Consider the following 26,820-nt stretch of genomic DNA (forward strand, 5'->3'; position numbering starts at 1 on the left):
GGAGTAGGATAAGGCTTTATTCGCTGACTCAAGAAAATCTTGAAAATCAACAAAATGGTTAAGAACTATAAAAACATATACATTAAAAAAAAAAAAACACAAAACCTTGACTGCTTCTATTTCAAAATACTAACACAGTATCAGTGAATTAATGACCAAAGAACTAAGCAAGTATTTACTTCATTAAGCACTTTTCAGCTATAGGATTTAAAGTGTACATGATCAAAATATCTTAATACTTTCAGAAACCTTAGCAAGTAATGAGAATTCTTAAGTTTCATTGTGACTGACTAGTGCATTTTATGTGCACAAGATACAATACATATAATGAATTGTGTTTCAATATTCAATCTATATTGATCTTTCCACATTCTTTCTTATAGAATTAGGGCAAATAAAAAAAGATCTAGAAGCTTACTGAAAGTAAATTGGTATGTTAAATATACAATTTATGGATGGAAGGGGACTTACATCTAGCAGTGTGTGGAGATGCTGATCCTGGAAAACACTGTGTAGAAAATCTAAGTCCTTTTCACTGCAGTCTGTAAGTGCATGAATTTCCTCCAGGCTGTCTAGCACCTGTGAGACTGCTCCTACAGGTAAACAAACAGAAAATAAATTGCTAGAATAGAAATTCATTGGTAAACTAATATTTGGAACAGAATCTTCCACATCAGTACAATGAATTACCATCAGAACTGCAAAGGCTAGAACCTTCACTGAAGACTAAACTTCTTGAGTTCTATAATACTTAATGATATAGTCATTCCATTCCTTTTTAACAATGGTATAGTTGTCTTGGTTTTCTACAATAACTTTTCTAAACATCCAGATTTGCCTTATCAGGATGCTAATAATGCTGCTTTATTTCACCTCATCTACTAAAGGCAACTTACAAAGGATCTTTGTGTATCAAATTATACTGTAAACTAGGTTTAATAACCTCCTAAATTATTGACTTGATAGTAAAAACAACAGAACCACTAAATGACAGAATTGTTTTGTTTTATTTCAAATTTATACTTTTGCTACCTGGCTTAAGTACAATAATAAGTATAATTATTACATGCTCTGCCATGTCACTTTTGTAATCCACTTTAGATGTGTTCACAAAGTATTTCATGATTCGATTTTCTTCAGGTATGATGAAACTGTTTAATCTTTGTTCATGAAAATTATCTAAGTATCCAGAATCACCATTAGATAGTCCACAATGTAGACAATAAAATCATTGAATAAGACTGGAAGGAGTGGTCATCGAGTCCAACCATAGGCAATTGTTAACTACTCAGTTTTGTATATTTCTGTTAATGACTCTCTCAATAAGTGCCTTCGTGAACAAGAATAAAGGTGACTTTATTTTTGATTGACTTTTTTGTCATTATTTATTACTATTGACTTTATTCTTATGTATTTCTATACACACATCACACAAGACTTTATCACTTTTAACCAAACTTGAGGTTTCTTATTCACCAGCTTTAATGGAAAATATAGCTGCTTTATTTTTATTTTGTTACTATTAATATGCAAAGACATGAAAAAATAATTTCCATTCTATCTATCTATGCCTATTTAGGGAAGGACAAGAAGAACAGCATTACTGATACTGTGGAATCCCTGGTTAATACTATTAGTGGGAACATAAGTTTGGGGCCTTATTAACAAAATAAGGTAGTCTTTGTAAGCCAAGAGTAGTTGTCACTTTTTGCTTTCTTATTAGACTTCACAGCTACAAACCAAGGATGTTAACAGAAGGGAAATAGTATCAAAAAAACAAAATCAAATGCCAAGCAAATAATTCTGGTAGAGGCTGCACAATTTCAGCACCACAAATGTTATTCTTAATCTCTAGATTACAATGTAATACGGGAGATTACCTTTTCCTTCTCTGTTGTTATATCATCAAATTAGAGTGAATGGGAAAACTAACAAGATCTGTTACAAAGTCTGGAAGAGTTGAGTTAAAACAACAAGTTCAACGAATTCAAGTAATCATGCCAGCCTTTGACACATTTTGGCTCTTTTACCCTGGGTAAATAATTGACCACTTTTTACTTTTTCAGGTCCCCAGTCAACTTTCTAAAACTATAAATTGCAGAGAAAGTACTAATTGGTAGAGGAAGTTCCTTACCTTGGTAGAACTTGTGATCTACCAAGAAATACTAAAGGTAGCATCTCTACTTTCAGCCTAAATGTCAAGAATACTAAAGGGTGAACATTCACCAAAAAAGAAAACCTTTAAAAATCTAAAGTAGTAACTCTTTTTGATCAGATTAATATCTAGTCTTCCCACTGTAAAATGATTTTTCCTAAAACTGAAATATCTAGAATACACAAAGTTTTCTATTTTTTTTTTGTTATTTTTTTTTCTGAGTTATCTCACCGAAGGAAGGGGGAAAAAGTATTGCTTACTAAAAATCAAGAAAATAATCTAATAGGATAAAATATTTTATTTTTTTAAAAAAGTTCTATAATCTAGAGGGTATTAACATCTTTTCAAGGCACTATCCTTACATAGTGCCACCTATGTACTTCTTCTAAAGTACTAGTAATCATGAGCATATCTTACTTGATGTAATTTCCACTTCCATCAGCTAATCTCATTAACTAAGCTACTTACATTAATCTGCACTTTGATACCTAATTTTAGTTTCAGATATCTAAAATTTCTTGAGAGTAAGAATGCTTTTCTTGTTTGTTTGTATCTGAATCTCCAATGCCAGCACAATGCCTGGGACATAATAGGTGCTTAATAAATACTTACTGATTCCAGTGAAGAATACTTCCTACACCAGGGAAGAACAGTAACTATTTTTCAATTTATATTCTTACAGGTTTGACTTGGGCACTGAGAGGTTAGGTGACTTGTCTGGTGTCACACAGTCAGTATATGTCAGACTGTACTTTGACTGAGATGACTCCAAGGGAGTGGGGTCTCTATCCATTGTATCACACTGTCTCCTATAGATAACTATTTTTTATGGGATAGACAAACTTTATTGTAGGTTCACCTTTCTAACTGTTTTACTTATGTCAATGAACATGATTTTAGGTTTCCTGAGCAGTGACTTAAAATTTAAAGGTAAAAAATTGCAACCATAATTACTATCATTAAAAATCTAGATCTTTGTAGTATTTGTATAACCATTTGAGTTAGAGATTTGAGGCTTGAAGCAAAATGACTTGGCTATCCACATTAGGGATTTAATATAGTTGATTTTAATTCAAAAAAGAGAATCAAACCTGCAGAATGGGTGATAAAAGGAACTGTGACTCCTTTAAAATTCAAGTCTGATTTAAAAAACACCACCACCACCACACTATAGGAAACAAAGTCATTCAAGGCAAGTCTGTGCTTGGTTCAGCTGCTCTTTCTAGAATGGTATGGACCTGCCCAGTTCTTTCTATAGTTCTTCTTTTGGTCCTCTATTTTCTTCTGAATGGATGAGGAAGCACAGCTGGAAATCACTTTAGCCGGGCCTCTCCCTTCATCTTTTTAGTAGATGATACCCAGGAAGGAGACAGATGACACTGACAGATGACTTTCATTCTCATTCAGCTGTCAAAGTGATCTTCCTAAATCACAGGTCCTACCATGACACCCTGCTACAAAAAAAACTCCAGTAACTTCCTGTCTCCTTCAGAATCAAATATAAAATACTGACATGCAGGCTGTCCTTAAACCTGTTCTCTTCCACCTCACAGCCTTCCCCACCATCTGACTCTGATCCAGTGACATTGGCCTACATGCTGCTCCTTGCACAAGACACTCATCTGCAGAGGGGCATTTTCACTGGCTGTTGCTTATACCTGGAGTACCCCCTTCTTCACCTCTGCCTCCCTGACTTCCTTCAAGTCTCAACTAAAATCTTACTTTCTACAGGAAGCTTCTCCAGACCTCCCTTAATTCCAGTGCCTTCCTCTATTGTTTATTTCCAATTCTCCTGCATATAGCTTGTCTGCACATAGTTATCTGCATGTTGTCTCCTTTATTAAATTATGAGCTCCTTGTGAGCAGAGATTGTCTTTCACTTTTCACTGTTTTTTTACAGCACTTAGCACAATTCCTGGCACAGAGTAAGAGCTTAATAAATGTTTACTGACAGACTGAGTAAAAACAAGTCTCAATAGGCAATGATGCAATTCCCATAAGTTATAAGATTTCTCAATGTAATCCTGTGTTTTCTAACTTATAAAATTGTATGATAAATCAAAAATCATTAAAATTATTTTTAAAAACCCCAAGTGATTGAGAAATACAAAAATACTACAGACTCAACAGAAAAATCACCAATTTTATTTTTAACTTTGCTATTTCAATGAATTTTAATCAATATAATTGTGAATCATTTGGTTACAAAATTTCCACTATTTCTATCATATCTATGTCTAGCAATAATTTTCTCTGATAGATTACTTATGTGGTTTATTAGTGCTAGAAGAGTAATTTAAAAAGAAAGTCTACCCATGAGTAAATATGCAAATGAAAGAATGATTACATGAAATAATGTAGGGCATATGATTAAGTAAATATCTAATGAATTTTTCTCATCTTGAAATTTTTGCCTTGCTGATAATTTCAACTTTAGGAAGGTAGAAGCAGCAATAAGGGGAAGGTCTATTTCAGATCTGATTCTGACCAGTGAGAGAAACACTAAATAATGAAGTAGAAACCTTGGGAATAGGCAACCATGCCCTCAGAGTTAATTAATTATAGATAAAGAGGGGAATGTCAGGTATGATCTGAACTTTAAGACAGCATATTTCAAAAAGTGAATCCCTGGTACTCTAACAGGAAAGTCAGCTCAAAACGAATGGAAGATTCTCAATAATGAAATTGTTACAAAGCAAGCCAATATTATTTCAACAAGGAAGAAAAGGGGAAAGGGTAGCTAAAGATACAGACGTACAGGGAAGCTCATTAATGACATTATAAAAATATCTACAGGCAAGATGAAAGGAAAAACAAATAACTGAAGACAAGAATAAAAAAAAGTGGCTCAGTCCTACAGGTAAAGATTCAGGAAATCTGAAGTCTAGAGTGAGCTAAGGTTTATGAAAGATGCTAAAGAAAACAAAGATGACTTTAAAAAAGTAAACAGTAGGGGCAGGAGAAGCAGACTACTGCTTGTCCAGGATGGGTCAGCGATGACAGATGATTGAGAGAAAATGAAAGGGCACAGCTCCCATCTTGTTTCAGTTTTTCCATCAAGCCATGATGTTCAGATTAAGAAGAATCAGGAAAAATAATGAACAGGGAATGGAAAATCAAGGTAAGTGAATAGGGAGTACAAATTTGTCCTCAGTGAGTTCAAGTCACTAGATTTGGGCGAACTGTTTTCAGAATACTGTAACAACATGCAGATGTGCTTGTTGAATCACTGCTATGAAGAAAACTATGAATCACTACTATGAAATCACCAGTGAAAAAGCATAAAGAAAGATGGCTTTGCTTTCAAAGATGGGAAGATAGATTTGTCATACCATGAAGGCAAATGAGTTTAATGTTGATTAGGGGTAAAATTCTAGAACGCATTTTTAAAAGGATGGTTTGTGAGCAGTTAGAAAAGGATGTAATGATCACTAAACTAATTCACTGAAAAGTCATACCAGACTTGTTTTCTTTTATTTATTTACTTTTTGCTACGTACATCAGTAATGCCTCAAAGTATATCTTGATTTCAGCAAAAGCTCTGACAAAGTTTTTTTCAATATTCTTATGGACAAGATGGATAGACATGGTAAGGATGGCAGCATAGTCAGATTCAGGGACCGGTTAAATGAGTGGAAGTGAATTGATATAATCTTGATTAGAGGTTTCTGTCCTTGACATTATTGTGTTCATCATTTTATCAATGACTTAGATGAACGCATCTAGGTGATGTAATGGATTAAGTGCTGGACCTGGAGTAGAGAAGACCTGAGTTCAAAGCTAGCCTCACATACTTACTAGCTATGTGGCCCTGGTCAAGTTGTGTGAGTGTGTGTGTGTGTGTGTGTGTGTGTGTGTGAGAGAGAGACAGAGACAGAGACAGAGAGAATGAGACAGAAAGAGAGAGAAACAGAGAAACAGAGAGAGAGAGAGAGAGAGAGAGAGAGAATGCGCATGAGCTTGACCTGGACAAATTCCAGGAGGAGGGAGTAGGAACCAAGAGCAGAAGTACAGTGATTCAAACACAAATTAATAAAACCATAGTGTACAACTGGAAGAAGCTCCTAATTCAAGCATATACTGAAATGTGGTCAAAACAACAGTATTTGTTTGATGAAAGTTTGATGATGTCCTGGTTTTTAATCAAGCCTAACTAATGGAAATAGGGATAGTTCTTCTTCTGTGACCAGGAGGAAAAAAGAGAGGAAAGATGCTGAAAAGATATGAATCAGTTATTCAGACAATAAACATTTACTAAGCTTCGGTTATGTGCCAGGAACCCTGACAAACAACAGTGATACAAAGAAAGGTAAAGGACAATTCCTTCCCTTGAGGAACTGACAATTTAATGGAGGAGATGACATGCAAGCAACTATGCACAAGCAAGCTATATACAGGATAAAATGGAAATAATGAACAAGGGAAGGCACTAGAATTAAGAGGATTTCTGTAGAAGATGGGATTTTAGTTGAGACTTGAAGAAAGTCAGGGAAGCGACGAGGCAGAGAAGAGGAAGTAGAACATTTTAGGCATGAGGGATAGTCAGTAAAAATGCCCAAGAGTATGGAGATGGAGTGTCTTGTGTGAGGAACAAAGAAGCCAACATCACTGAGTCAGAGAATATGTGGAGGCCTGGTGGCAGTAGAGTGTAAAGTATAAGAAGACTAGAAAGGGGTGAGTGTGTGTGTTTGTGTGTATGTGTGTATGAAGTTATGTAGTGGCTTTGAACTCCAAACGAGAGGATTTTATATTTGATCTTCAAGGTGACAGGGAGCTGGAGTAGCAGAGTGACATGGTTCAGAACAACCAGAAGGCTATTGCTAATACTCCAGGTGATAAGGCACAAGGGTTGTGACAAAGTCAGAAGAGGGAAGAGGGTGTACATGAGAGATGTTACAAAGGTAAATCGACAGGTCTCGGCAACAGATCGGATATTTCTGTGAGGGGTTAAGGATGACACCTAGGTCACAAGCCTGGGTATTTGAGAAGATGATTGTACCCTCAACATTAATGAGGAAATCAGGAAGAGGGTAAGGTTTGGGGAAAATTCTTGTCTAATTGCTTCAATATTTTTAGTGGAGACTAAATTACCTGATATAAATATGGAGGATTTGGGAGAGCAAAAGGTTCTGAACATTTATGTGGGGAATGATCATAAAATACAGAAGTAAAAATTAGAAGGAAAAATTTTTACCTAGACTCATGTCCCAAAATTTTCATTCCATTTTATAAGTCTTTTAGTAAATGTTAAAAATTTTCACCCCAAATCATGTTTTCCAAAGCAATTACCTTTAGGTAATTAATATTTAAGAATATAGCGGCTTCTAATTTCTATTTACTTCCCAACTTCAAATCTATTAATCATATGTGGTTTATTTTTTAAAAGTAGTCAAATTTGCCTTTACTATGTACATGGACAAACTTACTTAGAAAGCAATTATGTACTGCCTTTAGGCATTTCCTTATTTTCCTCCATATTTCCTCAATTTTTTGCATAATTAACATTCTCATTTTGCATAATTAAGCAAATCAGATCTGTGACCAGGAATTTACTTTACTATCTCTAAAAATATTGACTGATACAAACATCTTCCAAAAGTCTTATGCTATCATTATGGAAAAAGTTGGAAAGTATAAACATATCTATTAATTACTTACATCTTTCCTATTCTACCTTGCATGATAATTGTATGTATTCGTACTTTTGCTGGTGTTTAAGGTCAAAAGGAGCTTTCAGTCTAGGAAATTTTAATTATAAAAGAGAAAAAATTCAAATAAGGGAAGAGAGAACGCTGGTCAACTAAAAATAACTGTAAGCAAAGGCATAAGAATAAAGGCAAAATATTTAAACAAAAATTTGGAGAGCACAGTAACAGAGACAGACCATGTCTGCATTTCTCTTATATTCTCCACAGTGACAGGCATACAATTTGTGCTTGATAATTGATTAAAGCAATGTCTACAACTCATAGTGATGTATAAAAAAATCATTGTTATAAAAACAAATAGATTATTTTGGTAATTTAAAAAGTTTGCTTCAGTCATCAAGATAACTACTTTAATCTCCCACATTACTTTGCAAAAGTGATCAATACTGAATGAACTATTAAAGCATGTTATCATATTGGTAACTGACAGGCTATAGTCTTCTTTAAGTATTTCATATGGCATGGTTATAATTGTAATATTCAATATTATTATTACATAGCATCCTGCCAAAATAGCCTATCTTTTTAATATGGAAACTTAAAGATTTCTCTGTTAGTAAGTCAGGGAGACTAAATGCTTTGCTAACTCAAATATGCCAAATGACATAAAAGCCTATGTTAGTCTAGGAAAAAGTAAGCTGACCCTGGAGTCACAGGATCCAGGCTCAAACTGTGATGCTTCTTTCTTCCTGTGTGACATGAGGCAAGTCATTTAACCTCCCTCAGCCTCAATTTCCTCACCCATAATATGAACTGGTTGGACTAGATAGTTCCTCGCAGTTCTAGATCTACGATCTTATGAAATGAGAGACAATACTAGATTCCATCTGCCTATTTCCAACTTTAAATGACAAGACGGGGTTTACTGATTAAATAGAAATAAAATGTGTTCAAATATAAATTAATAAAACCATAGTGTACAACTGGAAGAGGTTCCAAATTCAAGCATATACTGAAATGTGGTCAAAACAATAGTATTTGTTTGATGACGTCCTGGTTTTTAATCAAACCTAACTAATGAAATCAAGTTTAAAGAAGCCATGAGTTCAGTCCTTCTAAACTTTCTTTGTGGGTTGTAAATTAACCTTAATTTCTTGACATACTCAAAGCATGTCACTGTGTAATGAAGTCCTGTTTCTCATGTTATTATTTACAAAACCAGTCACTTTATGGCTCAAATTCTTTATGGACATGATATCACAAATACATCGAATAGATCCATATTAATCATTGTAAAATAATGGCAAAAAGTCAAGCAGGGATTTTAAAAGTTATCTTAAAAGTATCTAATAACATGAATAGATCATTTATACATAAATTCATTCACTCTGAAAAGTTTTCTTTAAAACAAACTAGGAAAAGCAAGCATATCTTTCCCTTAATATTTATTACATATCTTCTTGAAATTTAGATGAGTAATATTAAATGAAGTTAAAATTTTAATACTGCCTCTGTCCACAAAATGTATTATCAAAGAGGTTATTAACTTTGATTCATTCCGTAATGTCTTAAAAATAGTATACTTATTACACATATATTACTTTTTATTTGGTTAGTAGGCAGTGTTAAAATTTAAGTCAAACATCTAACAGCCAAGGAGAAATCAAGTTGCATATTTTTAAACATGCAAAGCCAAACACTTGCAGAAAGATAAGCCTTAGAGGAAAATGAAGGGATACCTACTTTCTGCTGCTAGAAGTCCTAGTAGGAAGGCAGCGTACAGACAAACAACAAAAGTCTGATTTCAGATCAAGCAAGTTATAAAGCCAGAGCTGGGCATACTAGATAAGCCACAAAAAGTTGGATCCAACATCTCCCAATAAGATGGGACCCCTGTGTTACCTGAAAAAATTTACTGGGATTAAGAGAAAAATCTGTGAACTTTAAACATCAAAAACGAGTAAGGTCTGATTCTTAATGCTTCTGCTTGAACACGAGGACAGAATATAGTTTTGAACAGTTGTTAAACAGACTAAAATTAATGTTACATTGTGTATCACAAAAGACTTAAAGTGATTCTGATGTAAAAAACAAGGATAAATCTTAAAATTTCAATGAAAAAGAAATACATATAAAGAGGAAAAAATATTTACAGAAAATAAAGTTCCACTGCAAAAAATGTTAAGCTAGACTTCTTTTTGTTATGTAGTATGTATTTGATTAATTCTTTAAATGATGTTAAAGATTCTAATTTTTCAAATGACTCTGTAATTATTCCTTACCTTGATAGTTAATACAAATTTAGTGCAGTTGCATTTAATGATATGCTAAAGTAACTGCACCACACAATTCAAAAGACGTTTAGGAAATATTGCAAGAAACTTAGTCTCTGCAGCATAAGTTAAATTATGTTGATAATGTTTATCCCTGGAAATAACACATGATCTGCAATTAATGTATGGTTAAAACTCATCGCATAAACTTTAATGGAAAGATGCAGTAAAATGACTGCTTTGTAAAATCAAGTAAGATAACATATTTTTCAATTCTAAAATGTTAATTACAAGAAAGGAAAAATCGAGACAGGAAACTGGGAAAACATGGTTATAAACAGATGACAACTTAAAGGAAAAATTAAAACTCACATTAGATGAGTTCAGACAAAATAAATTTGCAGCAAGAATAATTTATTTTGGTTTGCCTTATGTAAACAGTAATAACTGTTATGCGACTCATTTTGGGTAAGAAAATTACCACTACATACGGAAGGACATTTGATGCACTTGCATTGGTTAGAAAACAAAATGAAAAGTAAAAATAGTTGAATGCTATAAATCTGTTAAATAATATTTAAAGGTAAAGTTTTAGGTTGCTAAGATCATTAAAGCCCAGTAAAGAATATAAAAAAAAAAGAAACCAAAGATGATAAATTTAAAGAATTCAGGAATTACTAACTATACATAAGTGGCAAGTCATATACAAAAATACTTTTTCAGTGCAGATGGCAAGGTTACTGCTCTAATTACTTACATTTAGAGATGAAATTTAATCAACTGAACTGTGACACTGGGATTTAAGGATAGTCAAGCTAAGTAGCAATCCAAGGTACAACATGTGGGTGTGGTGCAATAAGAGGTATTTTTTATGAATTCACGTATCTATTAATGTTGGAAAATTCCCCTCTCTATAGGCCATATTTATCTTGTGATTAGTCAAAGTGCATGTGTTACCAGTTAATGTTCAAAGCTTTTGGTAGATACCACCAGACAGGAAGTACAATTTTCAAACCCAATCTACATCCCACAAATGCTTTGTTACAGTTCTAGGTATCAGGAACTATTTGAAACTAATTAGAGATTTTCCATGATTTGTTTTTTTTTTCTATTAAAATACACTAAGCTAGTGAAATAAAGACTTTTTTTTAATAAAGGAGAAAAGTCTTACAGAAATGAAATAATTAAAAAAAAACATTCAGGTACAGTTCGGAGTCACTTTAAACAGTATCCTGGAACAGGTACTTAAGAAAAAAAATTATTGTAGTCTTAATCCAATTCCCCTTACACTAACAACTACATGTTGTTTTTTAATGCCCCATTTTATTCTATGCCAATTATTTAGCTGAAAACAACATTAAGAGATCAATCCAAAACTTCAAATACATGTATTCTAAATATATTAAAACACACATGGTATAACATCATGGAAAAAAGCACTGGATTTGGACTCATGTCAAAGTCTAACTGCTTCCTATCTGTGGGTGTGGGCATACATTTGGGCACATTCTCATTTGTAATGTAAAATGGGATAGTAACTATTTGCCTGGAAGGATTGGTTGTGAGGGATATGGTTTGTAAGCTGTAAAATGCTATAAAAATGTATTATTACTACTATGCTGAATATAATTTCTCCACTAAAGTCCTACTCTGATGTCCCCTTGAGGTGTGGAGGCGATTCTGGTCTAGCAGAGTTTAAATTCTGAAAAATCTGAACAAGTTGGAAAGGCTTTAAAACATGGGCCTAGTGAAAAACTATATGTCTTTCACTTGAGTATCACCCTAGTTAAGCCAGAAAGAGTCACCACCACTTTCAGTCACAGCATCTCTCTAAGACCATCTACTAACTCAGAGAAGGGTTATTGATTTGAATAGATGGTAGGAGTTCCACCCAATTCTAATGGAGTAAAAAGCACAAATTTAACCAATACGCACATGACTTCAATATGTGGATTACTATCCCTTGAGAGGGGAGTTAGGCAGAAGGGAGAAGAGAAGAGGAGGAAAAGTCTTGAGGAAAAAGAAAGGCAATGAAAAGTGGGATGGAAGAAGGAAATTTGCTAAAAAGGGGAAAAGGTTTTGGAGCAAAGTCTATGAAAGAGAGTTAAATCTTTTGTTTCCAAAAGGAAGCATAGTTCAGTTAAAGGAACACCACAATAGGAGTTAGGAAAACTAGATTCTAAATCTGACTCTACCACTAATTAGTCATATGGCTGTAGTTTTAAGTCAGTTTGTTGTGGGCCTTAGTTTCCTTATCTGCAAAATAAGAAAACTGAATTAAGGTTCCACTGAGTTCAAAACAGAACAGAAATAATTCAAAGTTCTGTTGCAAAGCATTCTAAAGATACGATATATCAGTGAAGAGAAATTAATATAAGACTCAATATACAAGATGAAAGCACTGTATTTTCTATTCTCTTAAACGATATCTTGTTGCTCCATTGAGTCTATGTTATCAATGGTATGTATATTTTCTCCACTGGTCCTAAATATAACTCATTCATGCTTTTTCCATCTATAAAGTTCCTGCCAATATTTTTTACTTTTAAACTTTTAAAGTTCCTCCAGAGAGCATTCACACAATATACTAAAGGTCCTCTCTAGGTGTTTTTGTGTGTCAGGGATTCCCATAAAGTACTGAATTGTCCATCTGTTTCTTTTCCCATGCTCAAAGTCATCTAGTTTTCTGATTATATAGAGGACCATAGATTTAGAGCTGGAAGGTCTTCTAATCCAGGGCTTCTTAAACTTTTTCCACTCTCAACTCCTTTTCACAGCAGGTAGTTGGCGTTGCTTGGCCTGAAGGCATGGTTTGTGTTCAGAACCAAGACAGCAGTGAAGTTGCCCAATGCAACACGGGCAAGCACTGCCAGAAAACACCTCAAATCCATTACACATTTGACTTTTAATTAATTTTTGTTTGTTGGGTGTGCAGAAACCTTTTACTGTAGCCAGACTTTTTGTAACCCCATATGGGGTTGTGACCCACAGTTTAAGAAGTGCTGATCCAACTACCTCATTTTACAGAGGAAGAAACTAAGGTCTAGTTGGGGAAAGTGCCTTGCCAAAGGTCACACAGGTAATTAAGTGGCAAGGCAAAATCTGGATTAAAATCAAACCTAGTCCCACCTCCTCACATGTGGAAACTGAAGACCACAGAAGCTAAATCACTTGGCCAAATCATACGGGTAGTAACAACAAAGAGATTTGAATCTAGGCCTACTATTTGTTTTTGGGAGCAACCCTGTCATTTATCTGCACTGTATATCTCAAACATACATATTCAACGGGTAACTCAATGGACTGATCATCCAAATGCATGCTGTAATCAGGACAATAAGCATTTTTTTCTGTTTAGTTTTTCTTATGGGCATTGTTAGAGTGATCTACTGAATAGTAACAGCTCTCACTGAAGCAATGTAACCCAATCTCCTCTTTCTGTTTAATTTTGGGTCCAACTTCTTATCTATTTGCAATGCCTAAGATATCTGTACAGATAGATAAGTTTTATAGGTTATCCATCTAACTTAAAGTCATCATCTTTATCCACTTGGTTTTTTCTTTGTAGATAGTTAGGCTAAATTCTTTTGAATAGTTATGGACCTCTTCCAGGCAGCTCAGTAGTGTTTCAGGGCTTGATGTCATCTGCAAACAGGAATATCTGGAGAACCTCATCACTTACAGGTTATTTGTCAATGTGGACAATTATGTTGGATTGTGTTCCATAAAAGTTATGGATACCTTTGGCATACCAGACATGTCTCCTTGATATTCATAATAAGAGAGAGAGTCATCAAACAAGGTTATCTCTGCTGCTATATTTTTCAAGGAATCTTGAAAAAATTTAATTGTGAACAGGAAACTCTGTTGTAAAAACAAAAACCAAAGCCTTGTAAGGTGGTATTTTGTTCTACCAATTAAAATGATTTTTTTTTCTATCATCAGCTAATAATAAGTAAAGTGGGATCTTGTAATCCTGGTAACATTTTTCTGTATTACAAAAGTCTAATTTTTTTTTCTACACCTTTCATATCTTCCTTTACTACTTCGGATACCTTGTAAATCAATCCCTTAAAGCTCTAACAATTGTGTTGCCTTAGCATGGATCTCTTTTTCATACACTCAGTCTAATCCAGCTGTTTGTTCTGTATTTTTCCATCATTTCACATTCCATGTCTGGAATGCTCTCCCTCCTAAATTCTGGCTTGTCATCTCCCTGGTCCAGACTCAGCTCAAATCTCACTTTCTGCAAGAGACTGTTCTTGGTCTCTTCCAGCTGTGAATGGCTTCCCCTCTCAGATGACCATCTCTCTCTATACATGCATGCACGCATCTATCTGTGTGTACACATACATATTGTCAGAATTCATGATCTGCTAACCCTTTGGAAAAGGGTTTGGAAAATACAGGGTCAATTCCATATCATGATGATGGCATATTGTGTTGTGTGTATTGTACATACATGCTGTATCCCCTATTATATTGCTGGCTCATTGAGGTCAGAGATTATTTTTGACTTTCTCTGTGTCCCCAGTGCTTAGCACAGTGCCTGGCACACAGTAAATGCTTAATAAATGCTTCTTGCCTGAATGACTAAACCAGTGTTCACTCTGACTGCCGTATCTCTCTGTTTGGAAAGTTAAGTGTTATGATAGGCAGTGAATCTAGCTAGGATGGAGACCATCTGCAATTTTTTTTGTGGGTTTTTTGGTTTCCTTTTCTCCTCTGAGCTAGTGTTACAAGTTTGTGACACTAACTTTTATAAAACACAATCTTCCTCCCAACTAGACCTTCATGAGTACTCATGAAACTATTGGATAAGCTTAAATTTAGTGTGATTTATACGAAAACTCAATCCCTGTAGTAATCATGATTAAGTCTTGTAAATAAAACCAATTTCCCTCCAAAAAAAAAAAGTTAAGTGTTTTGAGTTTTGTTTTGTTTTTAAAGGTTCTTTATGCCTCTTGTTACGGCAATTGATTTACATTGGTTAAATTTCTATATGAAATTACACAGCCTGTGTCTGTCCTTAGACTTAATTATCAATTTTTCTAAAATTAATAACTAGTTTGAGTATGTCAAGATTGAGTTGTTTCAACTGAATAGTGTATCATTTTCTCATTTGTATTCTTTTTTTCTAGCTTTGTACTAACTTTGATCTTTGTTCCAGGAAGTTAATAGTACGACTATACATAGAAAGCTGATTTACGATTGACTCCCACATTGGATGCAATCAATTTCATTTATTGTGATCTCATGCAGTGCTCATCATGTTCAGTTCTTACCAATTCTTTTGTCAAAGAAAGTATTCATAATAATATGTGTAAGGCTTCTTTCTGTGAAGTCTATGGATATTTGTCCAGCTTTTTCCTGACCTAAATTTTCCAATATATTTTTTGGGCATCTTTACCTTTTTGCTGAAAACTTTAATTTAATATGCTGATTGAACATGAACCCTCTATGGAAATTATTTATATCTTCATCTTCTGTAATAGATTTTGGTGTATAAACTCCAAAAATTTTAATTTTGGTCATTTTGCAAATACTTATTTTCAGTACTGCAATACAAAATGTGCAGACAGCCTATAAAATGATGCTTCTTGTTCCCTCTGAGCTTTTGATAAATCCAGCTCATCTGAACGCTGTGTTTGCTTCTCTAAAGATAACCGGCAAGTCATCCTTCCGTTAGCTGTCATTTCCTTCTTATTTCATTTAGAGTGAGAATGTAATGACAGATATGATTTAGTTCCTCTAGTACCAGGTACATCCATTGGTCATTGGATAAAGATCAGGCATTTAGAGTACCTCCCAAGTTAAAATTTAGAGTTGTCCTAAAAAGTGTGATTCTCAATACCCTCTGATCCCCTTTCAACTATTCTGTACTATCAATGCAGAAACAATGCAAAGGGTTGCACAGGACTGAGGGTCCCTCGTATTGTTGTTTCATGGGTTGCCTGGCCAACAATTCATCACCAAATGGCCAGCCTATTGGTGATGAGCCTCTGTGAACTTCTCTGGATTTTCTTCAGAATGCAGAGAAGGTTTATTGTTCAAACTGTACTGGAAGCCTTTCCAGCATGGCAGAATCTGCCAGAGTTTATGCTCTGCTAGGACAGCCTTAGAGAACACAGGGTCACTTCCACACTGGGGTAAGATATCAGAGTAGGCCTCTGTGGGGGTCTGGCATATAGTATTTGTCAATAAATACTTGTTAAATGAATATCATATACAAACACATGCACATATATGTATATATGCAGTCAGACACACATACACATCCATAGACACAAAGATTCACAAAGCCCCTGAAAGCCACACACAAATATACATACATACACACACACAGGTAGATATACAAATCCACAGACATCCATACACCTACACACACACACAGACATACACGCATAGATGCACATACATATACATAGATACAGAAATGGAGATATACATACATAATACAAATGCACACCCACAAGCAGGCCCACATGTAAGCAGGACCATAAATATACAGATATACACCAATACACATGAAGAACACATACAGACATCTATACTTACATGTGCCCATAGAAATAGAAAACATGTAGACACCCATACCCACAGAAATACATACATAGCTACAAATATGCACACCAAGACACAAAGTGTGCATATGTATATTCACATAAAACACATAGCTGAACACATGTACACACACTAACCAACAATTACATATATACATAATGCAGACACATACTTATACACTCTGAGACAGAGAGATTTGCCTATACGTGCAGAGACACACATCTGTACAACCAGACACACCTATACATGCAGAGACACACATCTCTATAGAGACCATGCCTGTACCTATAGAGATGTGCATACATATACCTCTAAACATAATCATACATCTATAACCATTTACTTATACTCATATATTTATACACACAGATAAATACATACACAGAAGAGACATGCATGAACACACCTAGATACACAGGCACATCTATAGAAAATCTGCATATACATACCTATGGAAATCTCAATGCACATATATGCATATACAGACACATATGTATACACACATACAATTATAACAGTTACATACACACATAGATCCACACAACTATATATTGCTCAACATAGATATATTAAATGCAAATGTACGTGTCTATCTACACATGAATATATATGCACAAGTCCTATGTATAAAATGCATGCATGCATATAAACATACATGTGTATACCTATACATATAAATGCACAAAGATCCCCTCCATACCTATATATATCCAGAGACATACATCCTTACACAGAGACAAATAGCTCAGAGACATATACCTAGAAATGCTCACAAAGCTACACCCACATATAAGGCACACACAGATCTTTATGTGTCTCTGTGTACATGTACACATAGCTACACAAATCAATCTAAATAGAGGCACAAATATGCATATACATAGATATGTTCATTCACAGGCATATTGTACCCACATAAATCAATCAAGGATATTTATTAAGTGTTAGCTAGGTGCCATGCACTATGCTAGGTATTAAGGAATATGTATAAAGAATGAAATAACTTTTTCTCAAAAGGACCTTACATTCAAATGGGGGAGGCACAAAGGCAGATGTGTATAAACAGAGAGACACAAACACGACTCCAGAAACATGCACGCACAGACAAAATGCAGACAGAGACATGGACAGAGATACATAGATATGAACACACAACTACACTCAGACACATAAACATGTGGGCACAAACGAGTCTAGAAACCTTGCCCTTCTCCCCCATAAGCATGCAGATGCACATGCCCACACACATACAGAGATACAGATGTCTATACCGATATATGCACACATGCACTTATAGCTACACAGATCCAGGCACATGCCCATACAAATAATACACCTATATTGCCACAGATTCTGAGACATACACATGCCTCCACATAACCTAAAGAGAAATACATATGCATACAGGCCTAAAGTGACAAACATATACCCACAGACCCAGACATGCACATATATACCCAAAGATCCAGACACATATATACTCCAAGACCCTTCCAACACATGTAAGGCTTATTATATATGCCATGAAGCAGACCCAGATACCCATACCCTCCTCATACACACACCCATCCACAAACATAGAAATTCTGATATATATTTATATGCATGTTCACAAATTCACATTCAAGAAAAGCATGTGCATACACATGAACACATACAACCACACATAAACATGCACATAAACACAAGAGCATATATCTACACAGAAATACTCATGCATACAATCAAAATACTCATATACACACACATACATGCTTTAATACCTACACATTAATATCATGCACACATATATATATGTATATGTATGTAGAAACTCACAAATGTTATCTAATCTCAGTTGAGTTCTTATTTGCTGTAAGGGAAACATCATATTTGTCCCTAACTGATTTGCTATTCTACTCTATACACCTACACACACTTACACATCACAATACACATACATCTTTACAGACAAATACTTATACCTATGTGTGCACAGATGAACACACACACCTATATACACAAACACACACATGTACACACACATGTAAGCAGGAACATATGTACATATATACACATATCTATACCTAGAGACGCATAACTATATATGCTCACATACACACACATATATGTATATAAGCACCTTTGTACAAAGATAGCTACTACACATAGCTATACATTATTTATAAATACAGAGATTTATTTGTATAACATACTTTTATACATACAATTAACTATTACACACTTATAAATACACACATGCATACCTCTATTTGCATGCATATACACTTATCTACATACATATAGATATATGCTCAGATACATACATATTCATACAAATGCACTCATATATATGTATACAGAAAACACCTGTATAAGTACAGAAGTACATATATGTAAAAACAATTTGTTGAATATACTAAATCACATTTACAAATACAAAAACACCCCCCTGTGTGTGTGTATGTATGAGTGTGTGTATATACACACACACATACACACATATATATGCAAAAACACAATTTGCATATACAGCTACATATACAGTATGTCATAGACATACATATGTACAACTTAGAATATAATAACACACATACACAGCCACACACACTTATATAAACACATTTATATGCACACATATCCATATATATATATTCATGTGTCAGAGGCATATAGAGATAAACACGTGTGTGAATATACCAACACATATAGATACACACACACATCACAGAAAAAAGCACGTATAAACATTAACATGATCTTACAGTATATAAATACACATGTAATTATACACTGATATATGTATAGATAAATGCAATAAGACAAATATATACAGGCATAGACATATATACACAGACACAAGGCACACACGCATAGTCAATAGTCAAAAAGCATTTATTAAATGCCTGTGATATGCTAAGCAGTGGGGATCTAAAAAAGGGCAAATAGTCCCTGCTCTCAAGGAGCTCACAGTCTAATCTATATACATATTTACAGACTCAAACATAGACTCACACAACACACAGACAACATACACACAGATCTACATTCATATAGATATAACTTTATTGTGCTAAGATGCATACACACGGACATTCACAAATATAAGCATGTGTATCTATGTCTATATATATGCCTGTGGGTTTTCATATATGAATATAAGTGTGTGTGTGCGTATGTGTGTGCATGCACACGTCAGGCCCTGACACACTAAAACCAGTACGCGTTCTAGTATACCATCGAGGACCAGTAAAGTGAGGGAAAAAAAGAAGAGCTTTCTAAAGTCTAATTTTAATGAAATAAAAGTGATGAGATAAAGAAGTATGCTTTAGTGAAGTTACCTGAGGAGGTAGGATCTTCAGAGAAATCTGGCAACTCTTCAGGGGGATCCCCATAGAATGAGTTGAATTTGTGGCTTGATACAGCTGCCAGTACTGCACCCTAAAATAAAACCCACACAAAATTCAATAAATTTAAAAACAGCAGCACCAACAACAACAATCTGTTAATAAAACAAACAAAGCTATGAAAACATTAGGAAATAACAGTTATCTCAAGGGCAAAATGGGGAATATTTTGCAATTCAGGGCCACTTTGTACATAGCACAGATATGCACACCAGTACAAAAATGTTAGAGGTCACACAATTATTGATAATACTAACATCTTGAATTTTTTTTGAATTTTTTGAATTGGGGAGTGTTTTTATATTTGTATAAATGTGTTTTAGTATATTCAACAATATTATTTTGAATTATTTTGAATTTTTTGAATGAATTTTCAGTATGGAAAATGAATATGGTTTACATGTTTTAGCAATGTCTTATATGACTTGTTAACGACAATTTTTTATTTGTCTTCATAAAGAAGCATACCAATTTAGTATGGACTATGGACATGTTTGACCAACATTTATATTATTAAACCCTTTAAGACCAACTAACTTGCTTTCTACCCTCTTTCTTTCTTTCTTTCCTGTTACTTAAATTAAGTGAATTAATTCAGCAAAAGGATAGATTCCGGCTCAGATTCTTAAATTCTAGCCAATGGTTCAGATTCTTATAATAATCTAGCCACTGCTCAGATTCTTAAAATCTAGCCTGTTTGCATTAGCGATACAAATGCTTAGATTCCTTAAGAGTTTGGTGGATCTTTAACAAACCTTGTCTTTGGCTGAAAGGACTGCGTCGAATTCATTCAGACAGGACCCATGCGGCATGATTTTGGGGTCTCAACACATCTAAACATCAACATTTTGGGGGCCACATGCGGAAACTACCTAACCCCAAGTTCTTCTTCAGCTAAGACTGGAAGGTATATAAGTCTCCCCCCTTCTTTCTTGCCTGCAGTTGGGGTTTCTCTCCACGCACCTAGGAAGGCTTGGAGGTGCTTTTCGGGCAGACAGTCATGACGCTGTCTTGCATTCGGCCTGACACTCTCAGGCTCTCAGTCCACTGGTTTGGTTCAAGGCCACGGACCTGGCTATACCTTCTGCAGCATAGAGGACAAGAACGGATGCCATATGCAGAAGTATATGCCCAATTCTGTCAATTCTCTCAGTGCTAGGGAATTGGGAAAACTGCAGGTGCTTTTTGGTTCCCTGAGGCTCACTTACTCCCTTCCCTCTACACACCTGAATCCTCCTTCAAGGAGGCTACAGGGAAAAATTAAAACAGCTAAAAACATCTTAGCAGATTCTAGAGGTTTTATGACCAATCATTAAGGAATTTTGAAACACCTCCTTACACCCCTGGTCATTCCCTTTCCTTGAGTCAAGAGGGTATCTGTTAATCCCTCTCATGGGAGAAGAGAGTTTCACTCTCCCCCCCCCAAACTGGCAAAATGAAGGGGAAGGGGAGCAGCTACAGCGTTGGGCCCCCCTGTCAATGGCTTCGGGCCCTGGGGCAACCTTTGCCTGGAAGCATCACCCAGGTTCAGCACATCCTGCTCAAGATAAAGAAGCTAGCCTCTGAACTTGGACTACAGGCCATTCTCCTACAGTTGGTAGCAAAGAGTGGGTACCAGCCAATGTCCCCCCATCGTCCTCTGGATGTGGCCTGTGCTTGGTTCCAGTCAACCTCTCTGGGATCCCCTTGAGGTGCAGAGATAGCTCTACGCCCTTTGCCAGCAGGAAGCAGTTTTGGAAGCCAAGACCTTCATCCCTTACCCCAAAAGAATTTGGGTCCCATTTACTTGAGGGGGGAATGATGGGGATGGGATCTGAACCTCTAAAAGGAAAAGACCATGTCTTTGGGATCTGGACCCCCAAAAAAGGAAAAACCTGTGACTTTCTGGCCTGGCCAAATCTCTGGCTTTCACCTGAGGCTATAATCCTAGCAAATGGCCTTTCATTGTGGCTATGCCCAACCTCTCAATTCTGTTCTGTTACCTCCCAATTGCCCCTGGCCACTTCCCACCCTTAATCTTATCTAGACTCCACTCTCCCTTGGCCACATGGTCTAAGGTCCCTGGCTTTCAGTTCACCCCAGCTTACTGGCCACTCCCATCCAGATCTTCGTTAGGCCCCTCCTTCAGTCACCCCAAATTACCTGGCTACTCCTGGATCTCTCTTCCACAGTCTTTCTGAATATAAGGTCCATCTTGTCTCTATTAAGGTGCTCATATTCTTAAAATATAGCCACTGCTCATATTCTTATAATTTAGCCACTACTCACATTCTTAAAATCTAGCCCACTTGCATTAATGACACAAATGCTTAGATTCCTTAAGAATCTGACCAATATGGCAGATCTTTTATAAAGCTTGTCTTGGCTGGAAAAAAAAAAGGATAGATTCCAATTCTAAAAAGAAAAAAAATTATCATAAATAATTCTTAAGTACAATTAAAATAATACATATTTTTACTTGAAGGGAGAAAATGTCAATTTTCAAGAAGAAAGACTTCCATCTAGTAGTATTTGGGTTGAATCTGGAAATCAGGAAACAAGCCTTTCAGGATCCTGTGAAATTGAACCTCTGAGTTCATATAAATACATCAAGCGTTACTGATGAAAGAGCCACCAAGACTTGAATTAAGAAATTCTGCTGATATTAAGATGACTTGAAGAAATACTTCCTTTTCCCCTTTCCTTAACTTTGGTAAGGAACAAGGCATTAAGTACAAAGTAGGAAAATGTAAGATATATTTACGTTTGACAGACATAATTCAGTGGTTGTAGTGAATCAAACTCTGGAACTGCTCAGATATATAGTGAAATACATAAAAACAGCACACATATAAGTGTATATAAAGGTGAGTATAAAATAGGAAACTGGGAAGTGACCATTCCAGCAAGACTTCAAACACTTTGAAAGTGAACACTTCAAAGCTTAAGGGATGTGGGGAATTTGGGAAGGGGGAAGAGAAACACAAAAATGACTAACACATTGGGAAAATGTCCCAGTGAAGAAGAAATATGGAGAGATTAATTAAGCCTAAAGGACGGAAATATTCCAGGATGTCAGTCAAATTATAATTACATGAAATGACCACCTAAATCAAATCTTTTGGTTGGTTAATTCATGCAATTGCAAACAAAAATTATAATTCTATCAAATCATGTGTTTCAACACAAAAAACAGGGCAGTAAAAGACATTCTGGCCAATGCAATAACCAGTCTTGTTTTCAGAGAACTCTATTGTCGGAGAGGTGATGGATTGTACCTCTTTTTAAAACTGATTTGGGGGGAGAAGGAGGAGGAGGAGGAGGAGGAAGAGGAGGAAGGTAAATAGGGCTAAGTGACTTGCCCAGGGTCATACAGCTAGTAAGTATCTGAGGATGGATTTGAACTACAGGGCTGGTGCTCTATCCACTGCACCACTTACCTGCCCCTAAAATAAATTATTTATTTATTTTTAAAACATCAGCACTTCTGAACCCATCTTTTTAACAACAATATTCTTCTGGTGACATTATGTAGCTGTGGATCCAAGAATATCACCAATTTCTAAGTAATCTTAACTGAGGTTGCCCAAAGAATTTGTGTAGGTGTAGACTAGACTGAGGCATAAGATGACAATGGCCAAAGTGCTTGTTTGCTTCGTTTATTAAAACTTCCTTGTAACAAGAGATGAGTCCATTGTGGGTAGAGGTGGAGATATGGAGAAATCAGTGGGAAATGTTAGCATGGCTAAAAAAAAAAAAATCAATAAAACATTAAAAAAAAAGACATGGATTCCAGTGCTGTTTTTGAAATATATTGGTAGAGATAACAAGAGTAAATCACTTAGCCTCTCAATGTGCTAGATAACTCTCTAGAACTCTAAACTGCAGATAAGTTTCTGAGACATTGCTGGAGTGTGTCTCCACATCAGAAATTCCCTACACCATTGAAATCATAGGCCTGCATACTTCCTTTTCCCCATAAGATGCACAAAGCACTGTCTAGGCCCTGGGAATACAAAAATTGAAGCAGACCTTGTTGTCAAGGAACTTAAATTCCACTGGAAGGAAAGAGCAAAGACTTCTAGAATTTCCTTACTGTGAGAACTGTTCCCTATAGCAATGTATAAAAATAAAACAAAACAAAAAAAAACCTCTCAAATAAAATTCACAAACATTAAAAAAAAAAAAATTGGCTTAACTATCCATACCAGAAAAACCAAGTGGACAAAGAATAGCTATCATCCAAATCATGTTTTGCAACTGGATGAAAATCCCACTGAACTGGTCCATCAGTACATACAACTTGAATGGAGGAAGGGCTATTTTCTCAGCTCTCTTTTAGAGTCTAGCTCAGTCATTTTATACATATACATATACATATACATATATATATATATATACACACACATATATATATGTAATACAATTACAGAGGATTTGGTGCTTTGTTGCTGTTTTTTCTCTTGTCTTTGTTCAGCTTACTTCACTCTGCATCAATCTACGTCAATGTTCCCATGCTCCTCTGATTAGTCAAATTCATTATTTCTTACCACACTTTATGTACTTTATTACATTCATATTACATTCAAAAAAAAGTTCTTTGCTATCACAGTAAGTGATATTACTGTACTGGTGTGTACATGGGACCATTCTTTCTGTCTTTGATCTCTCTGGAGTATATGCTTAGTAGTGGTAATTCTGGGTCAAAGAATATGGATATTTTTGTTATCTTTTCAGCATAATTCCACATTGCTTCTCAGAATGTTTGGATCAAATCACAATTCCACAAATATTGCATTAGTGTTCCTGTCCTCCCACAACCCCTTCACAAACTGACATTTTCTTTTTTAGTCATCCTTTCAAATTTGTTGGGTATGAGGTAAAGGCTTAAGGTTATTTTTATTTGCCTCTCTACTAGAAAAGTCATGAAAATCAAATGTTTTATGGCTCCACTTACAATCCCAGTGACTGCCTGCATCCAAACTTCTTTCCCTGGCTACATTCCCCAACATGTGGTACATTCTCCATATGAGAACATAAGCTTTTGGAGGCAGGGATGATCCCACTTTTCTATTTCTATCCCTGGTGCCGAGTAGTTAGTAGACGGCTAATAAATGCTTGGTGACTGATTACTGATCTCTGACCTCTCCTTATTGACTTGGTTTCTTCCCTAGTGTTTACAAATATGCCCAGCTTTCCCCATTTTGCAAAGACCCTGGAGGAGATGGCTGGACATTGCCACTTCCTAAAGCTAATGATTTTTTTTATCTTTTCTCTCTTTTGTAGCCAATTTCTATAGCTGTTTATTCATTACTTTCATTTCCTCATCTCTCATTCACTTCTTACTTAATTCCTTCAATTCTGGTTTTCAATCCTATTATTCTACTGAAATATCTCTTTCAAATATTACCAATGATCTCATAGCTGCTAAATCCCATGGCCTTTTCTCAGTCCTCATTCTGCTACCCTTTGCAGCTTTTTAGATGGTATATCATACTCTCCCCTGGCATACTTTACTTTTGGTTTTCAGGACACTGTTTTTCCTTGGGTTTCATTCTGTATTACCAAATACTCTAATCTCCTTCATGGAACTTCAACTGCCTATCAAGCTGAAAATCCTCCAAAGTTCTTTCCTGGATATTCTATTTTCTGTACCTTTTCTCTTGTAATCTTACCAGTTCTCATATCGGTTCAAATATCATCTCTATGCAGATGACTTTCAAATATATTATATCCAGTCTTAATATCTTTCCTGAACTGCAGTCACAGGTCATTCATTCACTGCTGGACATCTCCATATGATTGGATGTTGGATTCTTTACATATCAGAATCAACACGTCCAAACAACAGCTTATTATCTTACTCCCTAAACTCACTCATCCTGTAAGCTTCCTTATTTTGCTGAGGACACTTATCATCCTTACAATCACAAAGGTCTGCAAAGCTCAAAGTTGTACTAATCAAGAAGTTACAGTTTTAGGTTGTGGTTTTTAATTTGAAAACCTGAAGAAAGGTAACTGTAAGAAGTTATTAGAGATCTTCATTCTCTAGGGATACATTCTACATTGTTTTCCTCCTTTTAACTGAATCATCTAGTTTTAAAAAAATTATATCGCTATTTCCCAAAGCAATTAAATATGCAGAATAGCTATATTATATTTACTAAATGAAGTTGCACATTTTTCAGTAACAACCAGAAGCAGATGTAATTTGGGAAGCAATGTACAATAATGTTGGAAGATGAAGATTTCCTTCTTATTTCATGCGAAGTATTTCCTCTTTACATGGAAGTAGCACCCCATCCTCCCCATCCCCAATTCCAGCATACCCTCTTCCCTCCAAGATCTCACAGCGTACCAGAGGGCAGAGCAGAGAGCTCTCTCTCAATACTCCACCCTACCCTGCCTGCCGAGATCCCAGATTCCTGCCTGCCCAGGTCATAGGTGTGGATTTCTTCAGGCCCCTGACTACATGGTAGATCTGGCTGCCCATATCACTTTGGTGATGTGAAAAATAATTTCTCTTGGTAATTGGTGTCTTGGAGACTCAGAGCTCCCAGCACCCCACCCCCCCAACCTTCTCCTCTAAAGTTCTTCACAAGGACATTACTGACGATAAGATTACACTGAGTCTTACCCTGGTCAAACTCCAGCCCAGGCTTTAATTCAATTTATTTAATCTGTTCAGGCTTGGGTGGAGTTAGATTCTTCAGTGGTCTGGTATGATGGGAGGCTGATCTGATTGAACAGGTATTTCCTCTATCTAAATGATGGCAGGATGACATTAGCGCTGGTTGAAAAAGTATGTATCTCTG

General features: G+C 35.6%; 1 protein-coding gene across 11 annotated transcripts in view; it reads right to left on the minus strand.

The window, feature by feature from the left end:
• Positions 1-26,820, minus strand: part of CASK (calcium/calmodulin dependent serine protein kinase) — a 395,225-nt gene that overhangs the window by 107,985 nt on the left and 260,420 nt on the right. For all 11 annotated transcript variants that reach the window (XM_027875619.1, XM_027875618.1, XM_027875615.1 and 8 more), the window contains 2 exons: positions 19,961-20,060; positions 472-593 (listed from right to left, as the gene is read on the minus strand). In XM_027875619.1, coding sequence (XP_027731420.1) covers positions 472-593; positions 19,961-20,060 — 222 coding nt within the window. The remainder of the gene's footprint in view (positions 1-471; positions 594-19,960; positions 20,061-26,820) is intronic.

This window comes from Vombatus ursinus, unplaced genomic scaffold (genome assembly GCF_900497805.2).
Source record: "Vombatus ursinus unplaced genomic scaffold, bare-nosed wombat genome assembly UNPS02014809.1, whole genome shotgun sequence".
Taxonomy (NCBI): domain Eukaryota; kingdom Metazoa; phylum Chordata; class Mammalia; order Diprotodontia; family Vombatidae; genus Vombatus; species Vombatus ursinus.